At 35.6% G+C, this 26,265-nt stretch overlaps 1 protein-coding gene across 1 annotated transcript in view; it reads left to right on the top strand.

Moving 5' to 3' along the window:
* LOC129232411 (serine/threonine-protein phosphatase 6 regulatory ankyrin repeat subunit B-like) overlaps positions 1-24,532 on the top strand; it is a 63,266-nt gene extending 38,734 nt beyond the window's left edge. Inside the window, exons 5-7 of the mRNA XM_054866556.1 lie at positions 2,913-2,994; positions 15,365-15,453; positions 23,470-24,532. Of these exons, the coding sequence (XP_054722531.1) occupies positions 2,913-2,994; positions 15,365-15,453; positions 23,470-24,532 (1,234 nt within the window). The remainder of the gene's footprint in view (positions 1-2,912; positions 2,995-15,364; positions 15,454-23,469) is intronic.
* Positions 24,533-26,265: the final 1,733 nt, after the last annotated feature.

Below are 26,265 nucleotides of genomic sequence, written 5' to 3'. Positions count from 1 at the left end.
CTGGCCCTTCCCCCAATTTTCCTTCCACTTCCACAGTGCCATGAGTTCAAAATTAATTTTAATGCAAGAACAATTAACTGCAAGCTCCTTCTGCAAACTTATATGGATTGCTTTGAACCTAAAAAAGAAAAACATGGGTGGCTCAGATGTTGTAGGGTGCTTACTTTGGCTCAAGAGCCTCCCTCCCCCTTTCCCCCGACTACCAATCACTTCTGAAGTGCTCCAAATTCAGAGTTAGTTACAATACAATATGAATAGCAACCCCTTCTGCAAGTTTTCGGGATTGCTTCATATGCCATGAATGTAAGGGAAAAAACGGAAACGAACAAGTTCAAAGGGTGCAACAATGCACTAGCCAAGGGCACTCACTTTGGCTCCCCTCCCCCCTCTAACTTAACTATCACAGGTGCTATGAATTCAAAGTCAATTATACAATATTTGCTGTAAACTCCTTTGATAGGGAGCATTTTAATATAATTAAGATTTTTGGTGCAATCTGCAAATTGTTATCAATTATCAGTTCATTCAGGCAAAATTAACAAGACCAAAAAAAAAAAAATTTAGAGCTCTGAATATATTATTATCATTAGCATACAAATGAACTCACACCTATTAGACTATAATGATTTAGTACAGTTAAGGAGTGACACAAGCTCGGAGCATAAAACAATCGAAATGGAACAGCTTACAGTTCCTGGGGCCAATGACTACTGATTGCAAGTAGTTGGTGGTAGCCAAACGTGTCATTTCAATTTTTCTAGGAAATGGGAGGGGGGGGAGTGTGCAAAGGCTGACACAGGTCGCTCAAATTCTCACGAGCCCCACAGAGCATAGGAGCAGTGACTCAACATCTTCCCACCCATCCTTTCCCCTTTTTATTTATTTTTTTTATAAAACTAAAAACTGAGACAGATGAAGGTGAAATTACAAATTAAATGAAAAGGAGTATATTCTTTCCTGAGATAAAATGTATTTCTTAGGTCATTAAATGGTAGTATTTTTTACAGATTTTTTCCCGACATTTTTATTGTTAAAAAACTTTATGAACTAACCAAAATCTTCAACATATTGTTCAGAGAAAACCATTAAATTAAAACATCAACAACATAAGAGAAGCACACTCAGATCGTATTTCAGTTACTATTCTCAAAAATATTAAAAAAAATCAACAGTCCAAGAAACTCATTTTGAAACAGCATGTATTATCTACCATGTTAAAATCTGTTCTGCGTCTCTTTCAATGTGAGTTTATTGCGAATGTTCACAGCAAGCAGAATTTTCCAAACATAACAACAATACAGATGTAAATTAAGATTCAGAAGAAACCCTACGAAAACGGAAATATTTCACAACACAAAAAACAGTAAATCGTGATAAACAGCAATATTTCGCATTGCAATTTCTACCTCACTATTTAAAGGGGCGGCTCTGTTTACATTTTACTCGGGGTTGCTTTAATGTATCCAGGTTACCATGCTGTTTAATAGAACGCGCTCGTTTTTATTTCTCATTTCGCTATTGTACTGTAATTGGTTTTGTTCGACGATCCTAACCGGTCGACCACTGAGTAACCGATGGCTAACCGCTGCGTTCTATCATCAACCGGTTGCCGTATTAATATGTTGATTAGTTGATTGAAGCACGTGATCATTAGATGTCACGTGATCGAATCGAATCACCGGTAGCTACCAGTTGAGCTCGTCGAACGCAAGCATTCCTTGCGTTCGACGAACCTCACCAGTCGACCGGTTACTAACCGCAGCGTTCTATGACGTTGTTATTTTTTTACTTTGCTTCACATTGTGTTTGACTTGCAACTTTGTGAATATATTTCTACGGAGAATTTTACTTTGAAACAACGTACCAATCATGCTGGAAATAATGTGTTCAGACTCTTCTACCACTTTGGTGTCACTATTTTTAACGGGGTTGGTAATTTTTATTTTAGTTCTGTGTTGACGAAGACTCGAACTTTGTTGAAGGAAACTATTTAAACCTATTCGAAACTGTTGCGGTGTAATATAGTGTTCGTGCTCTAGAACTGATAAACATCGCTTCTCAAAATTTTGTTCGCGAGTACCTTCCGTGGTAATCATTGAAATAATATGGGTTTAATGGGTTATCCCAATAAATTGGGGTTTTCTAGGTATAAATCATATTCTTTCTATTGGAATAGCAGTAGAAATTGAATTTGCTTATTGAGAAATTTGTTTGTTACTGTTAATTTCAATACACGCGTATAGGATAAAAATTATGTGATGTAGTATTGTGATCGTGCTAAATCACTTCCGTTTAATTCATCTTCTTTTCTTATTTATTTCAGTAGCTTCATGAAAAAATGCCTCTTAAGAGAAGAGAAATTCCTTTTTTTTCTTCGAAGAAATATGATTTTTAAGTAGTTTGAGCAGATACACTGCACCCGATAAAAAAATGTAAAATTCGAAGAAAATACAGGCTGGTGGGATGTAAAATTAGAGTTTGATTGCATATTCTGGATTTCAGTAGTTTTTTGGCCAAATACTTTTAATGTTTGAAATAATGTTATACTTTTTTATTAAAAACATGCTGAAAATCATTTTTCAAACCTTTAATTATACATTGAACTGTTAATGAAATGAATTTTTAGACAAAAAGGAGGAAGCCATTTGGAAAGTATCGTGGCCAAATGTTTGGTATTCTGTATTCGGCCAAAGCACTAATCGCATCACTAGTGAGAACAGATAATTAAGGCAGGGCTGGGGGAGGATCGAGTTTTTGGTGTTCATGTTAATAAATGATTTAAATCCCTTGTTTTTAAGTCTTAGGTCTCTTTAATGCTTCGGTATTAAAATGTTTGATTTGCGAGGAATTCATTTGTGAATTGCTGAGAAATATGTTTAAATTTATAATGTTTCATTTGTTTTTGATTTCAGGATATCCTCAAAAGGAAAAAGAAAGAAATCGAGTATTTTCACGAGTGTCAAGAAAAGAAAAATTGAATTCGAAATGAACTCGGTAAGTGAGTCTTTGTGTGTTTTGTTATTACTCTCCTAGTGATGTAAAATACCCTGGTATTTCCTTTTAGGGGTAAATACCCATGGTAAATACCCAAAATGGGTATTTACCCGGTATTTATTTCAAAAATTTATATTCAACTAAAATACTTTTTTGTATGTATTCCACTATATATAACCAACCATATACAAAACAATAAATTTTAGCCCAAAAATTGTATTTTGATCACATATTTAAAGAATTATTGTGTGAAACAACTTAGCAATCTAATATGATATTCACATTAAAAGTGCTGGATATGCTTAATCAATGTTGATATCCAAATTTCAGATATAAAAAGCCATTCTGCAAACTTAACTGGTTACAAAAAAAAAGCAAACATCAATTTTTTAAGGTCCCAGTAGTATGTCCCTGCATGACAACAAAACGTAAAGTAATGTCGCTCAATTTATTATTACTATTTATTTACCTATATCTTAATTTGCAGAAATTTCCTCCAAACTTAGTTCAAGAGTTATACAGTAGATACAATAAGTTACATTTATAACTTAAAAATTGAAGATGATGATTTATGCTGTGCTATCTGGTCGTCATTCTAATATATTTTTAAATACAGTAGCTTCGCATTTACTTTTATAACAATTACATCTATGGTAACACCCCTCTTTCAGGGTCTTAATAATCTACAATACAAGAACAGATTCCAATTTCAAAATGTTTGTATTTTGCTTAAACACTACTGTGCGAGCTGCATATTAAAACTAAGGTCTGGACTTGTACGGATTGCCTTCTCTTGACTTTTAATTGTGGGTCATTCCATGTCAAATCAACCAATCACTCAAAATGACCATCTCAGATTTTCATGAAACTTTCAGGGATTATACTGTTTGACATTCTAAATTCAGATCTACTTTTTTAAAAAAATCTATCTTTTTTGGTTAATGAGTTATTAATTTTTTAAATGTGTAAAAACTCACGTTTTTTTACTCATCTGTTGTGCTTAAAAATGCTACAATTTTAGTGCTATGGGGTCAATACAGTTGGTTAACAGCTCATTTTAAAGAGAATTGCATGAGCTTTAATTTGACATGCAACTTGCATATTTCTCTTAAATTTTTAATTTTTTTTTAAATTTAAAATTTAAATTTTTTTAAAGTTAGTGTCCTTTAAAAATTTTGAAAAAAAATATATGTTTTTTAATTTGTTTTAATAAATGCATCCTAAAAATTTCAGAGTGGGGACATGATGGGATCAGCACTAAACAGCAACTTTGGAAGCAAATTTATCGAAACTTTGTAATGACGCATTAAACCTTTGTCCCAATCATTATCATTCCGACTGTTTGACAAATGTGAATAGTTTAGTTTTTGGTATTTTCTCAATGACTGGGGGGGGGGATGAGTGCTTCGATGGGGGTAGTGGCACTCACATAAAAGTTTTGCTAATGTCCATTTCCAAATTTTGACAAGTCAAAGAGTAACTCTCGGAACTGATGTGATATACCCCACCCTTGGCGACTTTTTCCTCTTGGCGCCAAGAAAGCGTCGCCAAGGAAACGATGTATGACGACATATGTCATACATCGTTTTTAGCGATGCTTTTTTTAGCACCAACAGAAAAAAATCAGATAAAAAAACATGATCAAAGCACTTCAGAACACAATATATATCAAAACAACATAAAACCACAACAAAAAACATCGCGAATATACGCTTCAAAAATATCAGAAACTAGGAAGGTTTTGTACACAAAGAACAATTACCAGAAAGTATTTAAAATGCTTAAATTGACAAATTACTATAACAGCTCACCAATGAAATATGTACCAATAGAAATAAAAGCTATTTCCGAACATGCATTTCATCGAACAAAAACTTTTCTGATACTCTGCTAAAAAAGAGCAAAGCGATTCAAATCGCGATGTTTAAAGCGTAAAACATCCCCAAAATCCATAACTATTTCAGCCAAAAAAGCGCTTAATTACTTAAATTTCGATGTATGAAAAGTAGAAATGTCTCAACAAAACATCCTAAACATAAACAATACAAAAATACCATACATTTATTTTCTGTACAGACTTGCTCTCAAAATACCTATTATATTTTACATAACATAACACCTTTATATTTTTATAAAATGCTGGAGTCAACTTATTTTCAGAAATTCAGTACCTAAAGGAGGCAGGTTAATAGAATATGTCTAAATAATTCGTGGCATCGATAAGAATTAATGTTTTGAACAAAATAACCGTACTATTTTCGTAAAATTAATTTACATACAGTAAAAATAAAGTTAAAAACTACAAGAACCCCTCAAGGGTTTGTAAAAAACAAAGAATTTCGGAAGTGAGAGTTTTTTTTTTTTTTTTTTTTGAATTCTAAAATAAAGAACTTACCTTTTTATGGCATAAATCCTCACACTCAGTCCAAAACAAAACATCATATGACAATGGCACGTTACAGATACACATCACGTTGGAGTTAACTTTTAATTAACCTTCAAGTTTGAAGAAACTGGCATTTTCTAAAGTTTTTACTTTAAAACAACTACTGAATTTAAACTAACACAAAGCAAGCTTTCCTGTAAGGTATATTGCACGAAGCAAAACGTATCTCTCCTGCGTAAAACCGAGTAAACAACCCAAGTAAACAAGTTTGAACAAGATTGTCTTCGCGTTGGCAAACACAGGTTAGTTTCACCAGTGATGCCATGCTTAAAAAATTATCGCCTCATTGGCGAGAAAAATATTTCAATTTTGTGCAAAAAATCGGATGTCGCCAAATGGGGGGGGGGGGTATATCACATCTGTACCTAATTCTCTTCATGTAACAAGGTCATGAAAATTTTTATGAAGTCATGAAAAATTCTTTGAAAGGTCATGGAATTTTTTTATGATCCAAATAGAGTATTAACAGTGAAAAGCAAAGCAAAGAGCGAAAATTGAAAGTTGTTTTAAAAGCCTTGTTTTTATCAATTATAAATAAATTTTATTCCTTAAAATACAAGATAGCAACAGTTAAAATTTTCAAAATCAAGTAGGTTTTCCGGTCATTTTCCAGCAATGAAAATCACGCGAATGTACGCTGACGACTGTCTGTTATGATTCATCGTTCATGTTGCTGCATTAATAAAGCTATTTTTGTTCACAAAAAAAAATAAATAAATAAAAAAATAAAAAAATTAATTTGAATTTTTGGCATCTTGAATTCAAATTATGTTTTTCGCAATCACGAGCGTGTGTGTTTGTGTACGTGCATGTGTGTGGGTGCGTAAATGTATGTATGCATGTGTGTGAGTGAGTGTTGTGTACGTGCGTGTGCGTGTAGGTGTTCGTGTGTGTAGGACATGGATTGGCGCCAAATTTAACACACCTGTTTACATATATGTTCACATTCATTCCAAATTTCATCCAGAACGTAGCATTACTTCTGGTGATATGGCACTCTCAATGAAAAAGAAAGAACGTTTGATTGCACCGCCCCTTCATTATTTCTTGAGATATAGCAGTCACAAGTGACGATGAAAACCAATCTATAGCTCAGCCTCCGTTTGAGCTATCGACACCAAAAATGAATCAGCGCCTGTACTTGTTAGGGACAACACATGAACCAAATTTTATGTGATTCCGCCTGTTACTTCCTGGGCAATAGCAGGTGCCAGGGATGGGTCATTCGTGAACGAACGGGTCAAAAAGAACCAATCCTTAAGATGATCCTTTTGAGCGGTGAGTAGTTTGGCACATTATATTGGTGCACTTGTGATGAAATCTCCCCTCTTTTTTTTTTGGTAATTGCTAGAGACGTACCGAGTAGCACTTTGGCCGAGTAGTGAGTTCCAATTCTGTTTTAAGAAGAACCACGACACAACCGTGACAAATTTTGAACTCATTAAATAGTAGTATAGACCTCCATGTCCAAATGTTAGTTTTTAAAAGAAAATTCCAGCTGAAATTTAATAACGCATTATTGAAAAGATTTTGTTTGTGTCAATAACACTAGTCAACAAGGTTTCTGTTCCTCATCAAGTAAGTGGTGACTTTTATATTTTAGGGGGTGCTGAAGAAGAATATGACAGTAAAAATATTCCGTCACCCACAGATTTTTGAAACATCCAAAATCTTTAAAATCTCGATTTAATGACATTTATTCAACACATGTACACTATTTTTGTCATTTACCACTTTATAAACAATTGAAAAGCTTAGAACTAGTATAAAACACAAAAAATACACGTTGTCTAAGAAGTTGTAGAAGAATGGAAGAGATTTTCGATGAAAAAAAATAATGATACTTGTAAAAGAAATTCCTAAATTTCATACTTCATGTAGCTGTAAATGCCTTAACTGCGGATGCTTTATCATTGGCGCTAGCACATAAACTTAAATAAGATATAATATTCTAATAAGATTCCAACAGTAATCCCGAACATACTAAGAGTAAACCGTCCGTGATATCCCGCTTAAATCGCAGAAATATCCTGGTGGAAGCACTTTCCACACTCGTCGCTCACAGCTGTCGTACTTTCGGGAAAACAAATTTAAGTGACATTGAACATCCTAATTTTTTGTAACTTTTTAACAAGTTCAATTTTCAAAGGGCTTGGTTGTAAATAGTGGTAACTAGTATTTTTAATAAAGAAAGATATAGCTTGTGAAAAATTCGAGAAATTACTGTAGCTAGCATTTTAATTTTTAAAAGAAAGTGCGTGCATAAATAAAGTGCTATGTGTTTCAGGAATATTTGATTAAATTTTTGCTTGTGAAATTTTTTTTTCCACATATAATCCACATATTAAAAAAAAAGTTGTTTAGATACCATTATGTTTACTTCAAAAAATTCTTTCATTGAGCAAAACACATACCAATGAAACTTTAAACTAAACAATATTAAGTAATGTTTAATTAGAATGTAGATTTGTATAAAACGGGTGATATACAGAAGGAATCTAACTTGAGCAAGAGAGGACGTGTCCAGGTTTTTCCCGATCAATCGGCAGCGTGGAACTGAACTTCTTTCCCAAATCTTGAACGAGAAGTTCTTTGAGGTTCATTGTCCTTCCTCTTTTATTTCCACATCTCTATTTTACGGAGGTCTTCTGAAGACAACCGCATCTCCCCCCCCCCCTGCCCCCTAGCGAGGTGTTTCTTGTACCCATTTATTCAGATGCTTATGGTTGCTGAAAATGTTGTCTTAAACTGGACACCTGCAAAAAATCATTCTGGTTCATTCTGTAAACAATGTCTGGTGTTTTCTTTTGAGCATATCTGAGAACATTTTCTCATTCATCGGGATTGTTTTTATCACCTAAACGGTGTTTATCCGTCCCCTTATTTCTCGCCAGGTCTTCTACAGCAAAGTGGAACCTATCCCTTATTTGCCAGTGCCCACTCCATTCACTTTCATATCAAAAGGGCTCACATCCAAATTTGAATTTGCCGCTTCCAATTCAAATGCAGTTCACGAATAAAATGGCGAAGCAAAGCACCGACTGAGCATTTCCAATCAAGCGTGATATTAAGAGATTGCAGTACCTTGCGCATTGTGCAAGTCTCTTATATTGTCACCACTCCAGCCCAGGGTTGGCCAGATTGGACCAAATGGATTTTTTTTTTTTGAAAAATAAAACGTTTAAAAAAAACCATTATTTAGCCCACTTTTGGATTTTTAAAAATTTTCTGAGTTGTTTTTAAAAAAATTAATTAATTTAAATACTTTCACAATTTAAACTTATTTTTATTTGTTCTTCACCACAATGAACATTAAAAATGAATTTTCAATTTTAGTAGTATTTCTTAACTCTTAAAAGCATTAAAAAAAATACTTCTAAGATTTTAAATAAATATGTTTAACCTTTTTCTTTCACTGGTCAATAAATAACTCAAATTATCTTGATTAAGTCCTGTCACGTCCGATTTTCTCAATATTTGTAGATTGTACAGAGGAAACTACTCTAGCTAAAAGGCTTTCATGTGAATTATTTTCTGCAAACCAACAGGTCACAAATCTTGAATAAACAAGGTATATTTTTTTTATAGAAATTAACAGGTTTTACAAACGGTCGGACAGAAAACAGAATAGGTTGTACAGTATATGAAAAAGTTTAATATTTCTTACTTCGTACACAGAAATAGAAAAACAGGCAACGTAAAATTCAAAGAAATGTCTTGATTAAGCTGGTATTCAGTAAAAAGGGATTTAAACTACTTGAGGTTCTACCGTAGTTTTGCATAACAAAATGAAATACAACAAAGTAAAATGCAAAAAAAAGGTAGTAATATCTAACAACAAACAAACAAACAATAGATTTTATCACTCGAGAAGCAAATTTGCCTTAACTGTTGGTAATTATGGAAACTAAAAAACCGGAAACTTCACCATTCTTGGGTTTCAACGTCTTTTATACTTTTCTTCAGAAAACGCTGAATTTTCCAGCTTTTTTTTTTCCCCCAAGACAATTTTTGTGCTTTGTCCATATACTTAGGTTCGAACATGCTACAATTACCCTACATTTTCCCTCAAAAAAGACAAAAAAAAAAAACCCCCACCTTTCTCTTAAAAAACCCAGCTTCAGTTGAGTTTTTTTAGTTTTATTTAAAAAAACCTGGGTCCATGGGATTTTTTTTAAAAACCCGGGTTTTTGCCAACCCTGGTCCAGCCACTTCAAGAAATTCTTAAACGACGACACAGTTTTTGAGAAAAACACAGGATATTTATTTACAACTATATACAGGAAATGTAGTTAACAACTGCTAAATTATTCTCAGCAATTAGGCAAATGTCAACTAACACCGTAAACTCAGCGGTAACACACATATTCACATCGAAATACGCAAAACACACAGCGCAAAGGCTTTGCAAAACAGAGCTAGAGTGATTTTCCAGTAGTTGACCATTTAGTGGAAATCTCTACAAGTTCTATTTAATTTCACAGGAAAAAAAAACTGGACAAAAATTGTAAATTTTTCTATGTGTGTATAAAACTATCAGGATAAACGGTTCCTAATTAATTTTCTGTTTTACGTACTATTTTTTAAGTTATTTCGAATAGATGTTAAAAAGGGAGATTTTGCCAGTAGTTAACCACTCACTTCCAGTAGTTGAGCAGCGTGTGCAAGTAGTTGACCACTTTTTAAACAATGTAAAATCTGAAAGCTACTAAATTAAAATCTAACCGCATCAGGGTTGGCAAGGTTTTGGACACTACGGTAAAAACCCTGGTTTTTACCGTCCTGTCCAAAACCCTTGTCTCCAAAACTGTCTAAAAGTGTCCAAAACTATGTTTTTAGAAAAATTGTATTTTGTGAAAAAACATTAAAAACAGAATAAAATGTATTAAAGTAATGCTTTAGATTGAAAATTTATTCAATAAGAACATTCAACTTATTTGTGCAGCTGATTTTAATCTAGTTACATAGAAGTTGAATTCTTGATTACAATTTCAATTTGTATGCATGAGTCTATGTTATTTTTTATTTATTATTTTTTTGATAATAGTAACCAAATTTCCCTATGTTTATGCATGTGTGCAAATGAAAGCAGGATTGGCAAGGTTTGAACCATCCTGTTCAAAGCCCTTGTGTCCGAAAGTGTCCAAAACTATTTTTTAAGAAACTATATTCTGTGAGAAAATATCAAAAACAGAACAAAATGTGTCAAAACTATTTTTTGGAATATTTAATGCATTTATTCAATGTGAATATTCAAGTATAAATATTTAACTTATTTATGCAGCTGATTTTAATCTAGTTATGTAGAAATTAAATTCTTCAATAAAAATTTCAATTTGTATGCAGGAGTTTTTTTCTTCATTAACCAAATTTTTCCACATTTATGCATATGTGCAAAAGAAAGTGTTCAAAATATAGTTCAATAATTGACTTAAATGCAATAAATTACAAATTTTTGTAGTTAGAGAATGTATTATATTAAAAATATGAACTAAAAAAAGAATAGCACAAGAGTTTTATAATTAAGTGTTAAATCATCAATTTCTTGTTCTTTAATCTGATTTAAAAAGTGATTTTTTTTTAAACATTACATAAAAATTATATGAGAACAATTAAAAAAAAATTAAACTTTTTTTTTTCACCTCAATATTTATTGCACATTTAATAGCATTCCTTTGAGTTATAAATAAATGGAACTGAAATTAGTTGTCTTGGTAGTGTTGTGTATTTCTTTCATAACTCTACTAACTGTTACATAAGGAAGTTTTTATGTACTAGTTACTGGCATTTCTTTAAGTAAAATATATTTAAATGAACATTTGGAGAAAAATATTATTGAATACTCATTAATTAAACTTCATTAATATCTATGTATTGCGAATATTGCATCAAAACAAATCGATTATATTACACCCCTTTAGTTTTGGACAGTTTAAGACAGTTTTGGACAGTTTTAGACAGTTTTGGACGGTAAAAACCACCTGTCCTGTCCTAAACCAGTTTTGGACAGTCCAAAACCTAACCCTGAACCGCATGCATGCTTGTGTGCACTTAAAGGTCGCTCCTGATTGGTTGTTGGGTGGATGACGTGTCACGTGACTTTGATGATGGTTACACGACAGTGATGACTAATAGGTTAAAATGTCGTGACATTTGGTGCCAAAACTAAGTCACCAAAAAATGGTGCCAACTTTATATTACATCTTCAATTTGTTGCCGAGTCTATAGACTAGAAAAGCATGTGACATCATTGATATATGAGACGCCGAAGGCAGAGAATCGAGCCATCCTAGACCGCTCGTATCATGCTTAAATATTTACTAAAAATCATGCGTTGGTATTATGAGTGATCAGTGTAAGTGCAGTAAACTCCCAATTATCTGCAGAATAGGGTGACATTGTAACCGCGGATAATCTGCAAACTAAATTAAAATCAACACTCGCACATACTTTCAAACTCTGCCAGCGATGACCTATTGAATTTTAAAAAGTCGCCACATTTGGCGACATTTAGCAATTTTTCGCCAAATTTGGCACCAAAAATAAGTTGCCAAAAAGGATGCCAACTTAGCGATATCTCTTTAATTTCTCGCCAAATCCACAGCAGCCACTCCAAGCAGATATGACATCCCCATCGTGTAAGTCGAATGAATCTAGTCGGCATAGCTGCCAGAATAATGCCTAAACATGATAACATTACTGTTGAGTAACACTTGAATGAAAAATGCTTAATAGTTTGTAGTGGTGTCGAACAGTAAATTTCCTTTTGTACGGAGTCCTTGCGGCCTATTCGCTGAACCTATCGATCCAAAATTTTAGAACAGTTATTTAAAGGAATGTGTTAGAGATTTATGATTTTAAACAGAGCAGTGATCTCATGGTTACGGTGATAGAATCTCAAAATGTTCAAAGGACAACACCAACGTCTTCCTTGCGCGAATTGATCAGTGTATTGATGAGCCAGAAATGGCGTTCGATCCATCGACGTGGGACGAAAATAGTTTGTTCGAAAAATTAAGCACCGTCTGATGAAAGACGCTTTCCACTCTGCATTTTACAGATTTTTTTCCTTAAGCTTTGCACATGGTGTTTAGTGGTTGGTGCTTCTACTACTGTCCTACCCTGTGAGTTATGCGACATGCTTATCTTTTATACTCTCACTAGGATAAACAATTTTTATCTTTGCAGTTTTTGGTCACTCGCCACTCGTTACAGCGCAATATGAGGTTTTTCAATACGCATATCAATTTGCGCAAGAAAAATGTGGATGTTGCAATTCGAAATTTCCGAAATTAGGTCACTGTAATAAATTCTGTGTTGAAACTACGTTGTTTAAAGTTTTCGCTATTAGGAGAGCATCTGTTCAAATAACCGTAACACAAATTTTGGTTCTATTGGTTCAGCAGACAGGTGGCTAGTTGCAAAAATACCTTTTTTTTTGGAACAAAAGTAGCATTGTAGTTTATCTTAAGCTAAAAAATGTTTTAATTATTTTGTTTTCGAGAAAAAAGCTTTAAAACCAACATAAGTTCGTTACTTGACCGTTCTGGTCAACTACTAGCATTAATTGCATTTTAGACAACCAGTAGTTGACCACCCCTCAATCCCAGCATGAATGATTAGTAAAATGATGCAATTTTTTTTTATTTACTTAGCATAAACATGGATGATCAGCATACATCAGCAAATGAACCTAAAGAATAAAATTTGGCGTCAAGGAATACAATTAAACATATTATCTCATGACAATTCTCACTAGTAAGAAAAGTGATTTTCTTGAAATTTTTCATGTGTCTCTGTAATTGTACCGTCCTAACCTCCATTCAAAACTTTAGTTACAATTATAAATTATAAGAGAACATGGGATGCTATAAATTAGTTCCGGCAATCAGATTGAAAATATCTACTTATTTATTCTTGTTTTGCACATATTAGTGCTCGAGTGGTCAACTACTGGCAGGTGGTCAACCACTGGCAAATCACCCTAATACCCTACACACTCAACAGCGCGACGACTCAGTCAAGACTAACTTTGAACACTCCGCCTTGGCTATTTATAAATCCCCGGAAAGTTTCCACAATATTCCATTGAGAAATTTCGATTACGTTCTACCAATATTTTCTTTTTTATTCCATTCAGAAATCTGATCAGGGGACCATATGCGTCATTTCGAATGTAAGGGGGTTGTATACTCATTACAAGAAACTATTTACCGGTTAAGTTACTACGATAATTTCAGATGAAAATTGATGGAACAACCGCCAAAATTAGCCAGACTGCAGCAAATTAATCGTAGAAACAATTACTATTTACAAGATTTGTAACCATATGTTAGGCAAGTGCGACCTTAAATTATGATTACTAAATTAATATTACATAATAAATATCACTAATGTGATAAGTTTTAATAAAATATTGTGATTAGTTGTGATCTCTATTAATACCTACAACGTTTTTATTTGAATCGGCTTGGGTGGTTTTATTGGTCATACTTAATTGAATTGAAGGTCCTTTTTTTTTTTTTTTTTTTAATGTTTAGTCAAAAGAATAAAGTAGGAAGGAGTAAAGTAGAGTAAAAAAATATATATGTATTAAAAAATGTTGAACATTTTGTGTCAATTTTAAAGATATTTCTGAACAAAATGCGTGTTTTTTTTTTTTTTTTTTTTTGCAAAAGAGATGATATCTACTGTTTTATACCAAAAGAATATTTTCAAACCCCCAATGCAGAATAATATAAAATTTGCGACATGCGTCGCAGAACAGCTGCTTGAGCTGCAGAACAGTTCTGTTCAAATGCGTGAGGAAAACTTAGACAAATTTTCTGTGAAATTTCTGTTGACATCCGCAGTTTCTGCAGAAATATCATATTATTCTAAATCTGAAAAGATTCTGATTTTTCTAGCGTTTTCGGTTCCCCTTTTCCTTATTTTTCCCAATCGATCTTCATCCACTGCAATTTCCTCCATTAAAGTATGTTTTGGAAACATGCCAACGCATTGAAACACGTCCATTGCCGAAAATTGCGTGTCTTGTTTGAGATGTTAACCCTCTTACATTCTGAAAATATTTCAATTATTTAGAAAGTTTTGAAGTGTTTTTTTATGTGCTGCCCTAATTTGGCTCAATATTTTTATTATTTCAGTTATTTTGTTCATTTAGTAACGTTATTTTAATTGCTCCTTCATTCTATGTAAAATAAACCAAAAAAAAAAAAAAAAAAAAACCGCGGTTCGACACCTAGGTTGGGATTTTTGTATCTTTGCTCTTTCTGTGCGTTTTAAAAGGCATATAAAATATTTTATTAGAGCCTCAATCGGTTAAGGTTCCACAGAAATGCATAGCAACAGCAGAGTCTTAAAAACTGAGAAATAAAAGAAAGGAAACCTCCTGTATAAAACGATTTTGATTTAGGACACCCGATTTGTGGAAAAGGTCAGGTTGGTTTCTTGTGTATACAACGCTCGAAGTACTTGCAGAACAATTTTGGTTAAATGATTTTACGTTGCAGAACATCACCAAGTATTCTGATTCGTAGTCCAAAATAAAATTGATAATTTAGGTCTGATAAAGTGAAGTAAAAATTCCTAGACTTATGCCAATAGTCACTTGTTGTTGCGAATAGCCACTACCAAAACATTGTGGGAAATTCGAAATTCAAACAGTTAGTGTTTCTGCGTAAAACGTGTTTTTTCTTTTTTCAAAAAATTATAAAACTGGATATAATCCGTTTTGAAAGTTAACTCTTTAAGTAAAAAGGACTGCTCTCTGCCTTCGACTTTCTTTTTTTTTTTTTTTTCTTGTAAAATCGTCACTGGAAAAGGAACCATCCTTTTCGGCTGTCTTTTGGACTACTGTTTGATGTGTTAGCGAGTCACGATTCCGCTGTCCATCCTAAGAACCCTGTGTTTGCTCTGTTTCAGGGGAGTGGCCGTGGAGCAGATGGGGAGCTGCCATCGACGTCCAAGCGTCAATCCCAAGATGGCGAAGGAGAACCTCCACAACCTCCCAAGTAAGTTGTCCGTGGATGAAGTGACATTGTGCTGTCATTCATTCAAAACGGGAAGGGATGTCTTCCCTATTGTGTCACATTTGGAGATGTAAAAATTATGGAAATTTTAAAGTGGTGGTTACAGCAAAAAAAAAAAAAAAAAAAAAAAAAAGAAAATGGAGGGAAAAATAGAAAAATTGAATTTTTTGTCAATTAATGTGTCACATTCTAAAGGATTAATTAGTTTAATCATCAGATGGTTCAGAAATTTCGAAGGCTTTCCTCAATCCAAATTGTTATTCAGTGCTTCATCTCCACTCCCTGTCGAAAGCCAGTCTTGCGTCAATTTCATTTTTGCTTTCCATTTGAATATTTAAGGGTTTTCTTATAAGTCAAATCATAAACTGACATTTTTGCACCCCACGGTGAATATCCAGGCTTTTAATATGTTCCCTGTTCAAAACGAATAGTCGCTGAAGTGCTACGTTTTTTAAAGTGAAACACGGAAACATCATTTTGTAAAAAAAAAAAAAAAACTGTTTATTAGCCACTGCATCATCATCTATCAACATTATCTGCTATCTACCAGAGTTATGGGTCAATACACTGGTTATTGGGTTAAAACTTAAAACTACTAAAATATCCCCAAACAGGCAATCGCTGCTTTCAAATGTACATGGAAGCAAATTTTCACCCCTCATACCATGACGAGCGACTTTCTAGTGAAGTTAAATAATACAATTTTGGGATTATTTTATGCTTCAGCGCAACTGTTGACATAGTTTAATGTTATGGAGCATTAGTTTAAGCTTTAAATTCTTTGCACGGGTATCGCCGTGAAGGTACAGCTATTATGTATACATAAGGTGAAAAATTTAGTGCCCGCCGAATCCCCCCCCCCAATTAAAAAAAAACCATCGGCTAGCCACGCCACTGATCAGTTGTGTAACTTCAAATTTTCTGCCCCCCTCCCCCCAGCAAATCTGATTTTGGGCCCCCTACTAAAAATCGTATTCATGTAAATTTGAAGCACAATTTTTCGATTTTGTTGGCCTTCTTTGTAAATTTTACGAAATTGAAGATTTAAAAGTGCGATTGTAAGCCATTCTCAAATTGCCTTTTTGCAACTTCGATTTATAAGGAAAAGTTCCAAACCCCCTCATCCCTTCCCCTAACTTCATCCAAAGTGGTTCACAAATGCGTTTATAGTATGTATGTAAGATGTAAGGGGAAATTGTTCAAAGATGAGACTTCCGGAAAACTGTTTTGATATTGAAGTTCCCAAAACGCAATTTTAGATGATCCTCGGTAATTCAAAAAAGATTGGGGGTTCGGAGGTTCTCCCCCGGAAATTTTCCGAATTTAAACTCCTGAAACACAATTGTAGGCCACCTTTGATGACCTGACGATAAGAGATGAGGTTCCGGGACTGTCCCAGCTTTTTTTTTTTGAAAATCAAAGTTTAAAAATCACAAATTTTGGGGAAGGTTTCGGAACTTCGCCCCGGAATTTTTGAAATCGAAATTCCAAAAATGGAATTTTAAGCAATTTTTGAATATTGGGAAGAAAGAGGTTTCTTGGACTCTCTTCAGGAATGTTTCCAAAATATAAGTTTAAAAACACAAAAGGCAGTTTTGAAGGCAATTACTTAGAGGATCTCTTCCTTCTCACTTTCTTGGTAAAGTTCCTATCTTTTATTTGTTTTGAGGAAAAAAATGAGAAAACTTAGTAGGTAATATATTAACAATTGCCCGCAAAAAAAAAAAAAAGTAATCTTAAAACAAAGTAGCTATTCCATTTCTTTTCTTTAAGTTGGGAGGTCAAGAGTTGATTCGATTTCCCCACCTAATGTCAGGGACACTCTTTAGTGAATAGGCCAGCTAGGCCATGACCTGGAACCCCGGCCATTCGGGGGGGGGCCCAAATGGCGAAAACTGTTTTAGCAAGTGGCAAAAATTGCAACGTATGGCTATAAGAGGGCCCGGAGAAAGTGTTTGGCCAACGACCTCTGATATCTTACTCGGGGGGGGGGGGGCTAGACCAATAGGCTCAGGGACCCAGAATCAATATAAGCATTTAAAACTGTTTGATTTTTAGAAAAAGTTAATAAAATTGAATGAAAAGAAAGCTCAAAAAAATTTCCGACCTCTTCCGATTCGCCCCCTTCCACCCCCCAAAGATAGATCCTACTCAAAAACTTCTTTTAACTGGCTTTGGTACGGTCAGGACTGTTTCCTTCCTTTCCTCTTCATTCAGGAATTTTCCCTTCTTTCCGTGGCCAGTGATGGTCTAGGGAGGGCATGTGGTACTCTTTGTACCGAGCCAAGGTTTGGTTTTCGCGCTTGGAAGTTGGACCGTGGGCCCCCTTCTCTTTACTCGGGGCCTACTTACTGAATTGGCCGAATAAACAGTGACCTTGAGCCCCTGCTATTTAGGGGCCCAAAGTGGCAAAAATTTGTAACATTTGGCTACATGAGGGCCCCGAAAGTGCGTTTGGCCAAGGGCCCCCGATATCTTAATCGGAGGCCCTAAATCAATAGGTTCTGGGATTCTAGGTGCCTCACTGTGTCCCTAAGGTTCATGAATTTAATGAATTCCTCAACTTTTTTTATTGCTCTTATGTTTAAGCTTTTCAAACCAAGTTTGATTCACGGAAAAGTTTAATAAAATTGAATGAAAACAAAGATCAAACACATTTTTAGGCCCCTTGCGAATCCGGGGCCTTGCGGTATGTACTCACGCCACTGCCACTCGTTCACGTGACGTATTTTCCAACCCCAATAACGTTCCCCCACCTTTTAGTTCTCATAAGCCGTGAAGGACGAATGCAAACTAAAGGGGGTATCTTTGTATATTAATAGGCGAGGCGTTTTCTTTCGGTACCGATTCCTCTGTTTGTGAACCGATTTCCTTCATTCTTTCTTTGTTCGGTAGTTATTGCCGAGTTTTAGTGTCATCAATAACAAATTTTGAAATCGAACGTTAATTAACTGATGTTAATAAACAACGCTTTTTCGTCCTAACTGGCTCTTTCTACGCGAACGGATGGTCCAGTATTTTAGAATTTTAATGGTTGGAAAGGTCTTTAAAAAATACTCCTAACGAAAAAATTGTCAGGGCGCCCAAGGTCCGACAACCTAAATCCATTAGAAAAAAGTTATAAGCGTTTTTTAGTTATCGAAACTCAAAAATTTTAATTTATCTCTTTTCCATTGTTGAAATTCATTGTCGGAAGCGTGAAACATTAAGTTTTAATTCATTTTTTAAACTACTTTTTCTACACGAAAAATGCATTTTAGTGCTTTGAGCTTGGTATGGTTGGAAAGCTCGTGAAAACTACTTCTAAAAACGTTTATCCCCCTTTTGCGGCAAAAAAACGAAAACCCACTAAGATGACTAGAAAAGGATCTAGAAGCAATTATAAGTTAGTGAAAATTCATTTTTTTTTTATTTTTCACGCGACTTACAAGAAGAAATTGCTAGATAATATTATTCGTTGCCATTTCGCGCTTGACCATAAAGAAATGCAACTCTTGCATTTTTTTTAAAAATTATTGAGGCTTTTTGGGCAACTATGGGCATTAAAAATATTTTCATTTTGGTTATGTTTTCGAGATTTTAATATTTAAATAAATCATTTTACGCAGTGAGGGAGGGAGGACTTTCAGTTTCGACGAAATTATCTTCTCAAAATAATACCTGCATTTGCTATCGCCAGCAACAAATCTCAAGGTGAAACTTTTGATAAAATTGGCGTATTAATTACGACGTCCAATGCTTTCGCATGGACAATTCTGTTGCCGCGAGTAGAATTCGTTCATTTGACTGTTGAAAATTTTGTATTTCTGCCTACTTTTACAAAGAATATTGCTTATACAGAAGTTTTATGTATTAAAGGAGTTTTACGGCATCATTTCATTCAGGAAGACTTCCATAATCGTGAAATGGGCGAACTTTATCCATTGGTGTAAAATTTTTGGCACCAAAATGCCAGCGCGAAAAATATTTTTCTTTTTCATTCGTAAAAAAAAAGAGTAGAGAAATGTCTAATTGCGAGGAACTGACTACGAATAAAGTCCCTTTTTAAGGTGGGGTTCATTAAATTAACCATTCGTGACAAGGGGGAGGAAATAAATGACCAGACATGTGATTTTTCAGTAATTTTACTGAAATCAGTATTTTTTGAGACAGCAAAATACTGGACGTATAATAAAAGAAGGAGCATTCGAAGTTAAATTCAACATGTTCCAGTTAATTGCATGCATCGAATTAAAATAGTCTACTTTGCTGACACAAAAATACATGGGAGAGCTTTCAGTTGTAGTAAAATATACTAACAGTGTTGTGTTAGTTCGCACAGCCAAGCAATTTCAGTATTTTTCATGCTGTTTGGGTCACACGTCTGAATGACATGAGGGACATACAATGGAGAAAATGTGACATCAAGCCTTTTTTTTTTGATAAGAAAATTTATTAAAACTTATTAATTTAAAGTTCATTGAAACTTAGTGACGAAATGGAGAGGGGTCAAAAATTTTCAAAAGTACATTAGTCAGAAATTTCCTAAACCGTAAACATATCACAAAAGCCATTTTTTTTTTTTATAAAATTGCACTATTATTATCATGTCCAGTGTTTTTGAATGGACAATTTTTAATGTAGCAAGTATCATTCGTTCAGTTGTCAGTTTGAAATTTTATATTTCAAATGGAAGAGGTCAAGGCAACTTACTCAATAGTATTAAACTTTTTAGAAGAAATATTGTTCATGAAGAAGTTTTACGTAAAGTCTCAGTTTTGCAGCATCATTTCATTCGGGAAGATTTTGATAATTGGGAAATGGGCGCTCTTCATTTATCGGCGTCAAATTTTTGGCACCGATTGCAGCGCGAGAAATGTTTTTTCTTTGCATACACAAGCAAAGAGTAGGAATGAAGTCCCGCTTTAAGGTGGGGTTCACGAAATAGTAAAAGTTTGTGACAAAGGAGAGGACAGAAATGACAAGAGGGACATACAATGGAGAAAATGTGACATCAAGCTTTTTTTTTTGATAAGAAAGTTTATTAAAAAGAGTATGACATGTGGCAAAGGAAACAGGGAGCATGGTGAAGTGTGAAACTTTGTGACAAAGGGGAGAGGGGTCAAAAATTTCTAAAAGTGCATTAGTCAGTTATTTCCTAAACCGTAAACATATCACAAAAGCCATTTTTTTTAAATAAAATTGCACTATTATTATCATGTCCAGTGTTTTTGAATGAACAGTTGCCACGAGTAGAGTTCGTTCATTTGTTACTTGGAAATTTATATTTCTAACGACAAAGAAGCTACTTACTCAGTAATAGTAGACGTTTTATAAGTAATATTGTTCACACAGAAGTTTTTCGTATAAACTGAGTTTTGATGCTTCATTTCATACGGGAAAATTTCCAAAATTGTATTATTAACGATTTTTACCCATTGACGGCCATTTTTTTGTTTCCAATGCCAGCGCAAAATTTTTTTTCCTTTGCATACGTAAACAAAGAGTCAGGAAGAATCTATTTGCATAGGGTTAGCACAAAGCAACATGGTATCCAAAATAAAATGAATCAAGCCAGGAATTGGACGACCACTTCTCAATGGGGCTGTTTTCTTCAGTCAAAAGTACTACTTTTAGTCACTGAAATTGATAGAATAAGTAAAAGAAATAACATGGGGCCAGAAAAAACTTTTGTTTTCTCGACGGTTATTTTTTATTAATATTTCAAACGTTCAATTTTGGAAATAAAGCGTGATCTTTATGACGTTACAAGGGATGTACTTTGGCACGCTACTCCATTGCCGTGCTTAATGTTTACGCTCTGCTGTCGACCGCCTTTCCACGCTGTGACCATTTGCGCCGTGTGCTAATGGCATCAGCGAATGGCATTTCATCACTTTTGATGCCATGTGCAGAAGCGTAAAAACTGAATTTCAATCTGCGCACCAACTAAAATAATTGCTAAAAAATATTAAATTTTTTAAAATTATTTAAAAAATGGCTAAAATCCATGTTTCTAAACTTGCTTTTTCAGAAAAAACACTTTAAAAGTTTCGAAAACGACACCATTACCGAAATAACCCCTCTCATCGATATATTTTGAGATTGACGGACAAAAAGCAAAATTGGAAAAAATTACCTTTCGTCATTGCGTGTACGTATAAAAATTGTCTGTTTTCGGATATGCAGTAAACGAAAGTAAAAGTAGAAATAAAAATGTTGGGAATAGTTAAATTCATACAAGGTTTCTCAAATATTCAATCGTGAACAGGGTGGAATTTCGACCACTGGGCGAACACTAGTGGGTAGAAAGAGGTGAAGATCTCATACATTAAAGTGTTCTTATAATGTTTGGAAAACAGTTCATCGATGCAGTTTTCTTCGCATGCGTACTAGGGATGCGCCGGATAGCGATGATACCGGACATCCTGCGCTTTGTCTGCCGGATTCGGATATCCGGCTCTACAGTTGTTTTTAGTAAAACAGTGCATCTTTATTCATTTTTACGAAATGCTGTTTCAGAATAAGGAATCGAGCTTTTTCACAAATCATTTCCTCAAAAACAAATTAAATGCATTTAAAACTAATTTTTAAAACCTTTCTACTTTCATGTAGGTTGTATACCAGTAGTTCTGCACATTCAATGAAACACTAAAAGAGCAGAGCCCCAGATCGTATCGTAGGGCACAAACTTTAAACGAAAAATATATCTGCGTATAAACAACCATAGTTTCAACTTATAAATCATTGTTGTTGTTGAAACTGAAAGTAGATAATTTAAATAGAATATTCTCCATGTTTTGTGTTCATGTTTAGTGACCGACGTCGTTAAATCATTGATGTTTATGCAAATGAACCTTGTTTCCATTTTTTACCCCCATTGCTCTTGGTGTGGCCACAGAGTGTTGTCCAATGTGTAAAGCTGTTGTGGCGGTCAGGGACTTTTGCTTCACTTTCCCACACGAGCACGTGTAAACTGTAACGATGTTTTCAATATGCTCATCTTTACTAATAATAAAGCTGAAAGTCTCTCTGTCCGGAGGATGTCTGGATGTCTGTAGGATGTCTGTGACGCGCATAGCGCCTAGACCGTTCGGCCGATTTTCATGAAATTTGGCACAAAGTTAGTATGTAGCAGGGGGGTGTGCACCTCGAAGCGATGTTTCGAAAATTCGATTTTGTTCTTTTTCTATTCTAATTTTAATCCCATTTTTCACAGAAATTTAATAAAATGGGAAAGAATTTGTTCTGAAAATTATCTTTCTCTTCTTTACTTAATTATCTTTCTTCTCTTCTTTACTTCTTTATCTTTCTTCTTTTCTTTTCTTCTTTACTAATAATAAAGCTGAAAGTCTTTCTGTATGGATGTTTGGATCCCTGTGACTCGCATAGCGCCTAGACCGTTAAGCCGATTTTCATGAAATTTGACACAAAATTAGTTTGCAGCATGGGGGTGTGCACCTCGAAGCGATTTTTCGAAAATTCGACGTGATTCTTTTCCTATTCCAATTTTAAGAACAAAATTATCAGAAGATGGACGAGTCAATGACGAAATTAGCATAACGTGGAACCGTCACATGGGCACGAGCCAATGGGCGAAATGCGAAATGATCATAACGTGGAACCGTAACACGGGCACGAGCCAATTGGCGAGAAAATTCACCATACATTGTTTGTAAATATACAGGCGAACCAAAGGACCTTCCAATTTTTCTATTACGGCAAAGCCGTGCGGGTACCACTAGTAATAAATATAGTTTGGTGGAAATCGTGTGCTGTCTCTCAAACTCCAATCCAGTAAAATTCGTGATGGAGTAAGAATTTAGGACATTGAATCCAAATGTCCCGTACCTGCATCAAGCTAAATATGCTTAGATTTGACAGTAATCTTTCACTTTTGAGGTTTTCTAGTCCAGATTTCATTCAAAAAGTTTTCATGGGAGCAGAAGTGGGAAAGTGATCGAAATTCCTCCCGCTTTCAGTTTGCACAGAACGTGAATCTGTCTCTCTCTCTTCCAGGAGACGCCGGCCGGAGGACGGAGCTGCGTCGGAGACGGATTGGTTCAGGCGGACCGCGTTGCATCGTGCGGCATTGAGCGGAGACACGCAGAGGATCAGGGAGCTGCTGGAAGGAGGATGGAACACGAGGGCGAGGGATCTGAATGGAATGACGCCCCTCCACCTGGCCCTGTTGTATGAGAAGGAGGCCGCGGCGGAGTTGCTGGCGGACGCGGACTGCATCACGGATGTGGTGGATTTCTACAAGCGCACCCCTCTGCATCTCGCTGCCGAGTGTGGGTTCGTGAATGTCGTCCGTATCCTGCTCGCGGGAGGGGCGAATGCAAGTGCGAAAGACAGAAGTGAAAGCACGCCCCTCCATTTTGCCGTGATCTCTAGGATGGAGGCCGCGGCGGAGGTGCTGCTGGAGGCCGCCGCCGAATGCGACGGGCCGGACATGGAAGGCCGCACCCCCCTGCACTACGCTGTGAGAGAAGGTCTCCCGCGGATAGTTCAATCTTTGCTGTCGAGGGGTGCGCGTTTGAAGCTTAAAGATAGAGATGGACACTGTCCCCTGTACTTGGCCCTGTGGTGTAGACAAGACGATGTGGCGAGGGTGCTTCTGGCGACCTACGCCTGGAGGAATATCGAGGTACATTGGGGGGAGATGGGGCTCCCACAGGAGCAAAAGGAGCGCGGCGTCCGGCTGCTCTCCGAGTGCGAGGCCGAGATGAGGGAGGCCCTGACGGAGGGGTCCCGCCCGCCGACCCCCCTCCCGCCTGGCCCTGCGCCTCTCCGACGAGGCGATCCGGCGGCTCTCGGACCGGGACTTCCTCCTCGTCCGGCTGCGGGAGGTCCGGGAGAGGAGGGCCCTGGAGGACCGCTTCCTGCGCTGCATCCCCCTCCTCTGCCCGCCCCTGCCCCCCACGTGCACCGACGTCCTCCTCGCGTACCTGGCGGAGGACGACCTGAGGCACTTCGCCCGGGCCGAGGAGCTCTAGTCCCCGGCGAAAAAGAAAATAAAGATCAGGACTTGAACTGTATGAATCTTTTGTTTTTGAGTGTGCCCGAGATAGTTGACTGAACTTTATCTGCTGTTTTCGTAAACAAACCCGTTTGTCTTGTCAAGATGATTATTCTGAGACACCTTTTAAATAGCTTTGTACATCATGTGCGAAATGCTTTGTGTGTATGAATCACGTAATAAAAGGAATATTCAAGCCATTGATAAATTCTCTTTTATTGTACCCTATTGGCACGAAAGAAATAGAGTGAGCCGAAAATTTTAACCCTGCTTAAAAACTGAGAAAGACATCCACATGGCTCGATGCGTAATCGGGGGCTATTCCGATAATTGGGGATCTGGTGCGGTGGTCTCATTTTCGGGGTAAATATTTTTTTTTTGGTAAGATGCCTCTCGCGCTGGCAGTGGAACTGAGAATGGACGCCAATGAAGAAAGATCGCCAGATTCCCAATGATCAAAATCTTCCCCGGAATATTATTCTGCTTACAATTCCCCCCCCCCCCCAAAAAATTGAAAATCGCATTTTTTGGACTTACGGCGTTATTGCTCTGAGGTACAGATTTAAAAATACAATTTTTTTTATTTTGGGTTTGTACTTGCAGCTTTTGCAACTGAAGTCTATTTATTACTGGGAAATGACAAAAATGAGCTTATAATTTAATGCATAATGTATGTAAACAATGATGTTAAGAAGCATGCATCCATTTGGCCAAAAAGAAAACTCGGAGCTGCGAAGAATCACTTTTAATGCAAAAAATATTGGTAAATGGCTGTAAAGACTTGACCACACAGAAGAGAGCGTTTGTCGGGTGTCTCTTCGTCCATAGGCTCGCATTTTTATGCATTGGAAAGCAGTTTCCTTTCACCTCCACACATGTAACTATGTACGTACATTCATATGAGTGCAATCATTTACATTTCCCAACATTGCTTATGTTTATACTTGGATTGAGAAATAAAAAACATTTGAGCTCTGTAAATTTGAAGATTTACTGCGACAGAAAACATTACAGTTCATGTAAAACCTGTAAGTTTTTTTAAGCTGAGAAAAAAAGAATTCTGTGAGTCATATACTTTTCCTTTCAGTTTTGTACTCGAAATCGAAGGGTGCATATAGAAAAGAGCTCGTTTAACATCTACTGTGAAACACAAAAATGCTAAATAGAAGAGATTATTTTTTTTACTGAAAATGAATACACTTTTTTAACTTTGTAGCTTTTAGTTATATTTTACAATCAGAAATAAAAATAAAATAGAAAAAGTAAGGTCTTAAATTTATTCTGATCAGTGCTATACCACATGAATTAAGATGAATCTTTGAGGGCACCATTCATTCCTCTATGAACTCATTTAGATCAGCAAATCGTTTTATCTGGGGTTCCTGGGAAAAAATCATACCTTACAATCTTTTCAACATTTTGCTCACAAATTGATATTGAAAACAGTGGTGTTCCCATAGGTTTTCTCCATACACGCTGTATACCCTCAAACATTTTTTAGACACAAAGCGTATACCCTCAAGCTTCATAAATTTTCATATTATAACATACTATGTATATGATCACATACACAAATTTAGCGTAATGGATTTCTGGAAGTATACCCTCAGAAAAATCGATGGGAATATCACTGATTAAAAGTCCTTTCCATGGTACGAGACGGTACATAAAGAATAGTTTTGTCAGCAGGTTTTATTCCACAAATACAATTAAAACAAATAAGCAATGTTCGTTTCAGTATCAAAAGTAAAGATTTATCGTAGGTATATAAAACAGAAAATTAATATTACTAG

This window comes from Uloborus diversus, unplaced genomic scaffold (assembly GCF_026930045.1).
Source record: "Uloborus diversus isolate 005 unplaced genomic scaffold, Udiv.v.3.1 scaffold_12, whole genome shotgun sequence".
NCBI lineage: Eukaryota > Metazoa > Arthropoda > Arachnida > Araneae > Uloboridae > Uloborus > Uloborus diversus.
The sequence above is the reverse complement of the archived record's forward strand: the minus strand, read 5'-3'. Positions and strand labels throughout refer to the sequence as shown.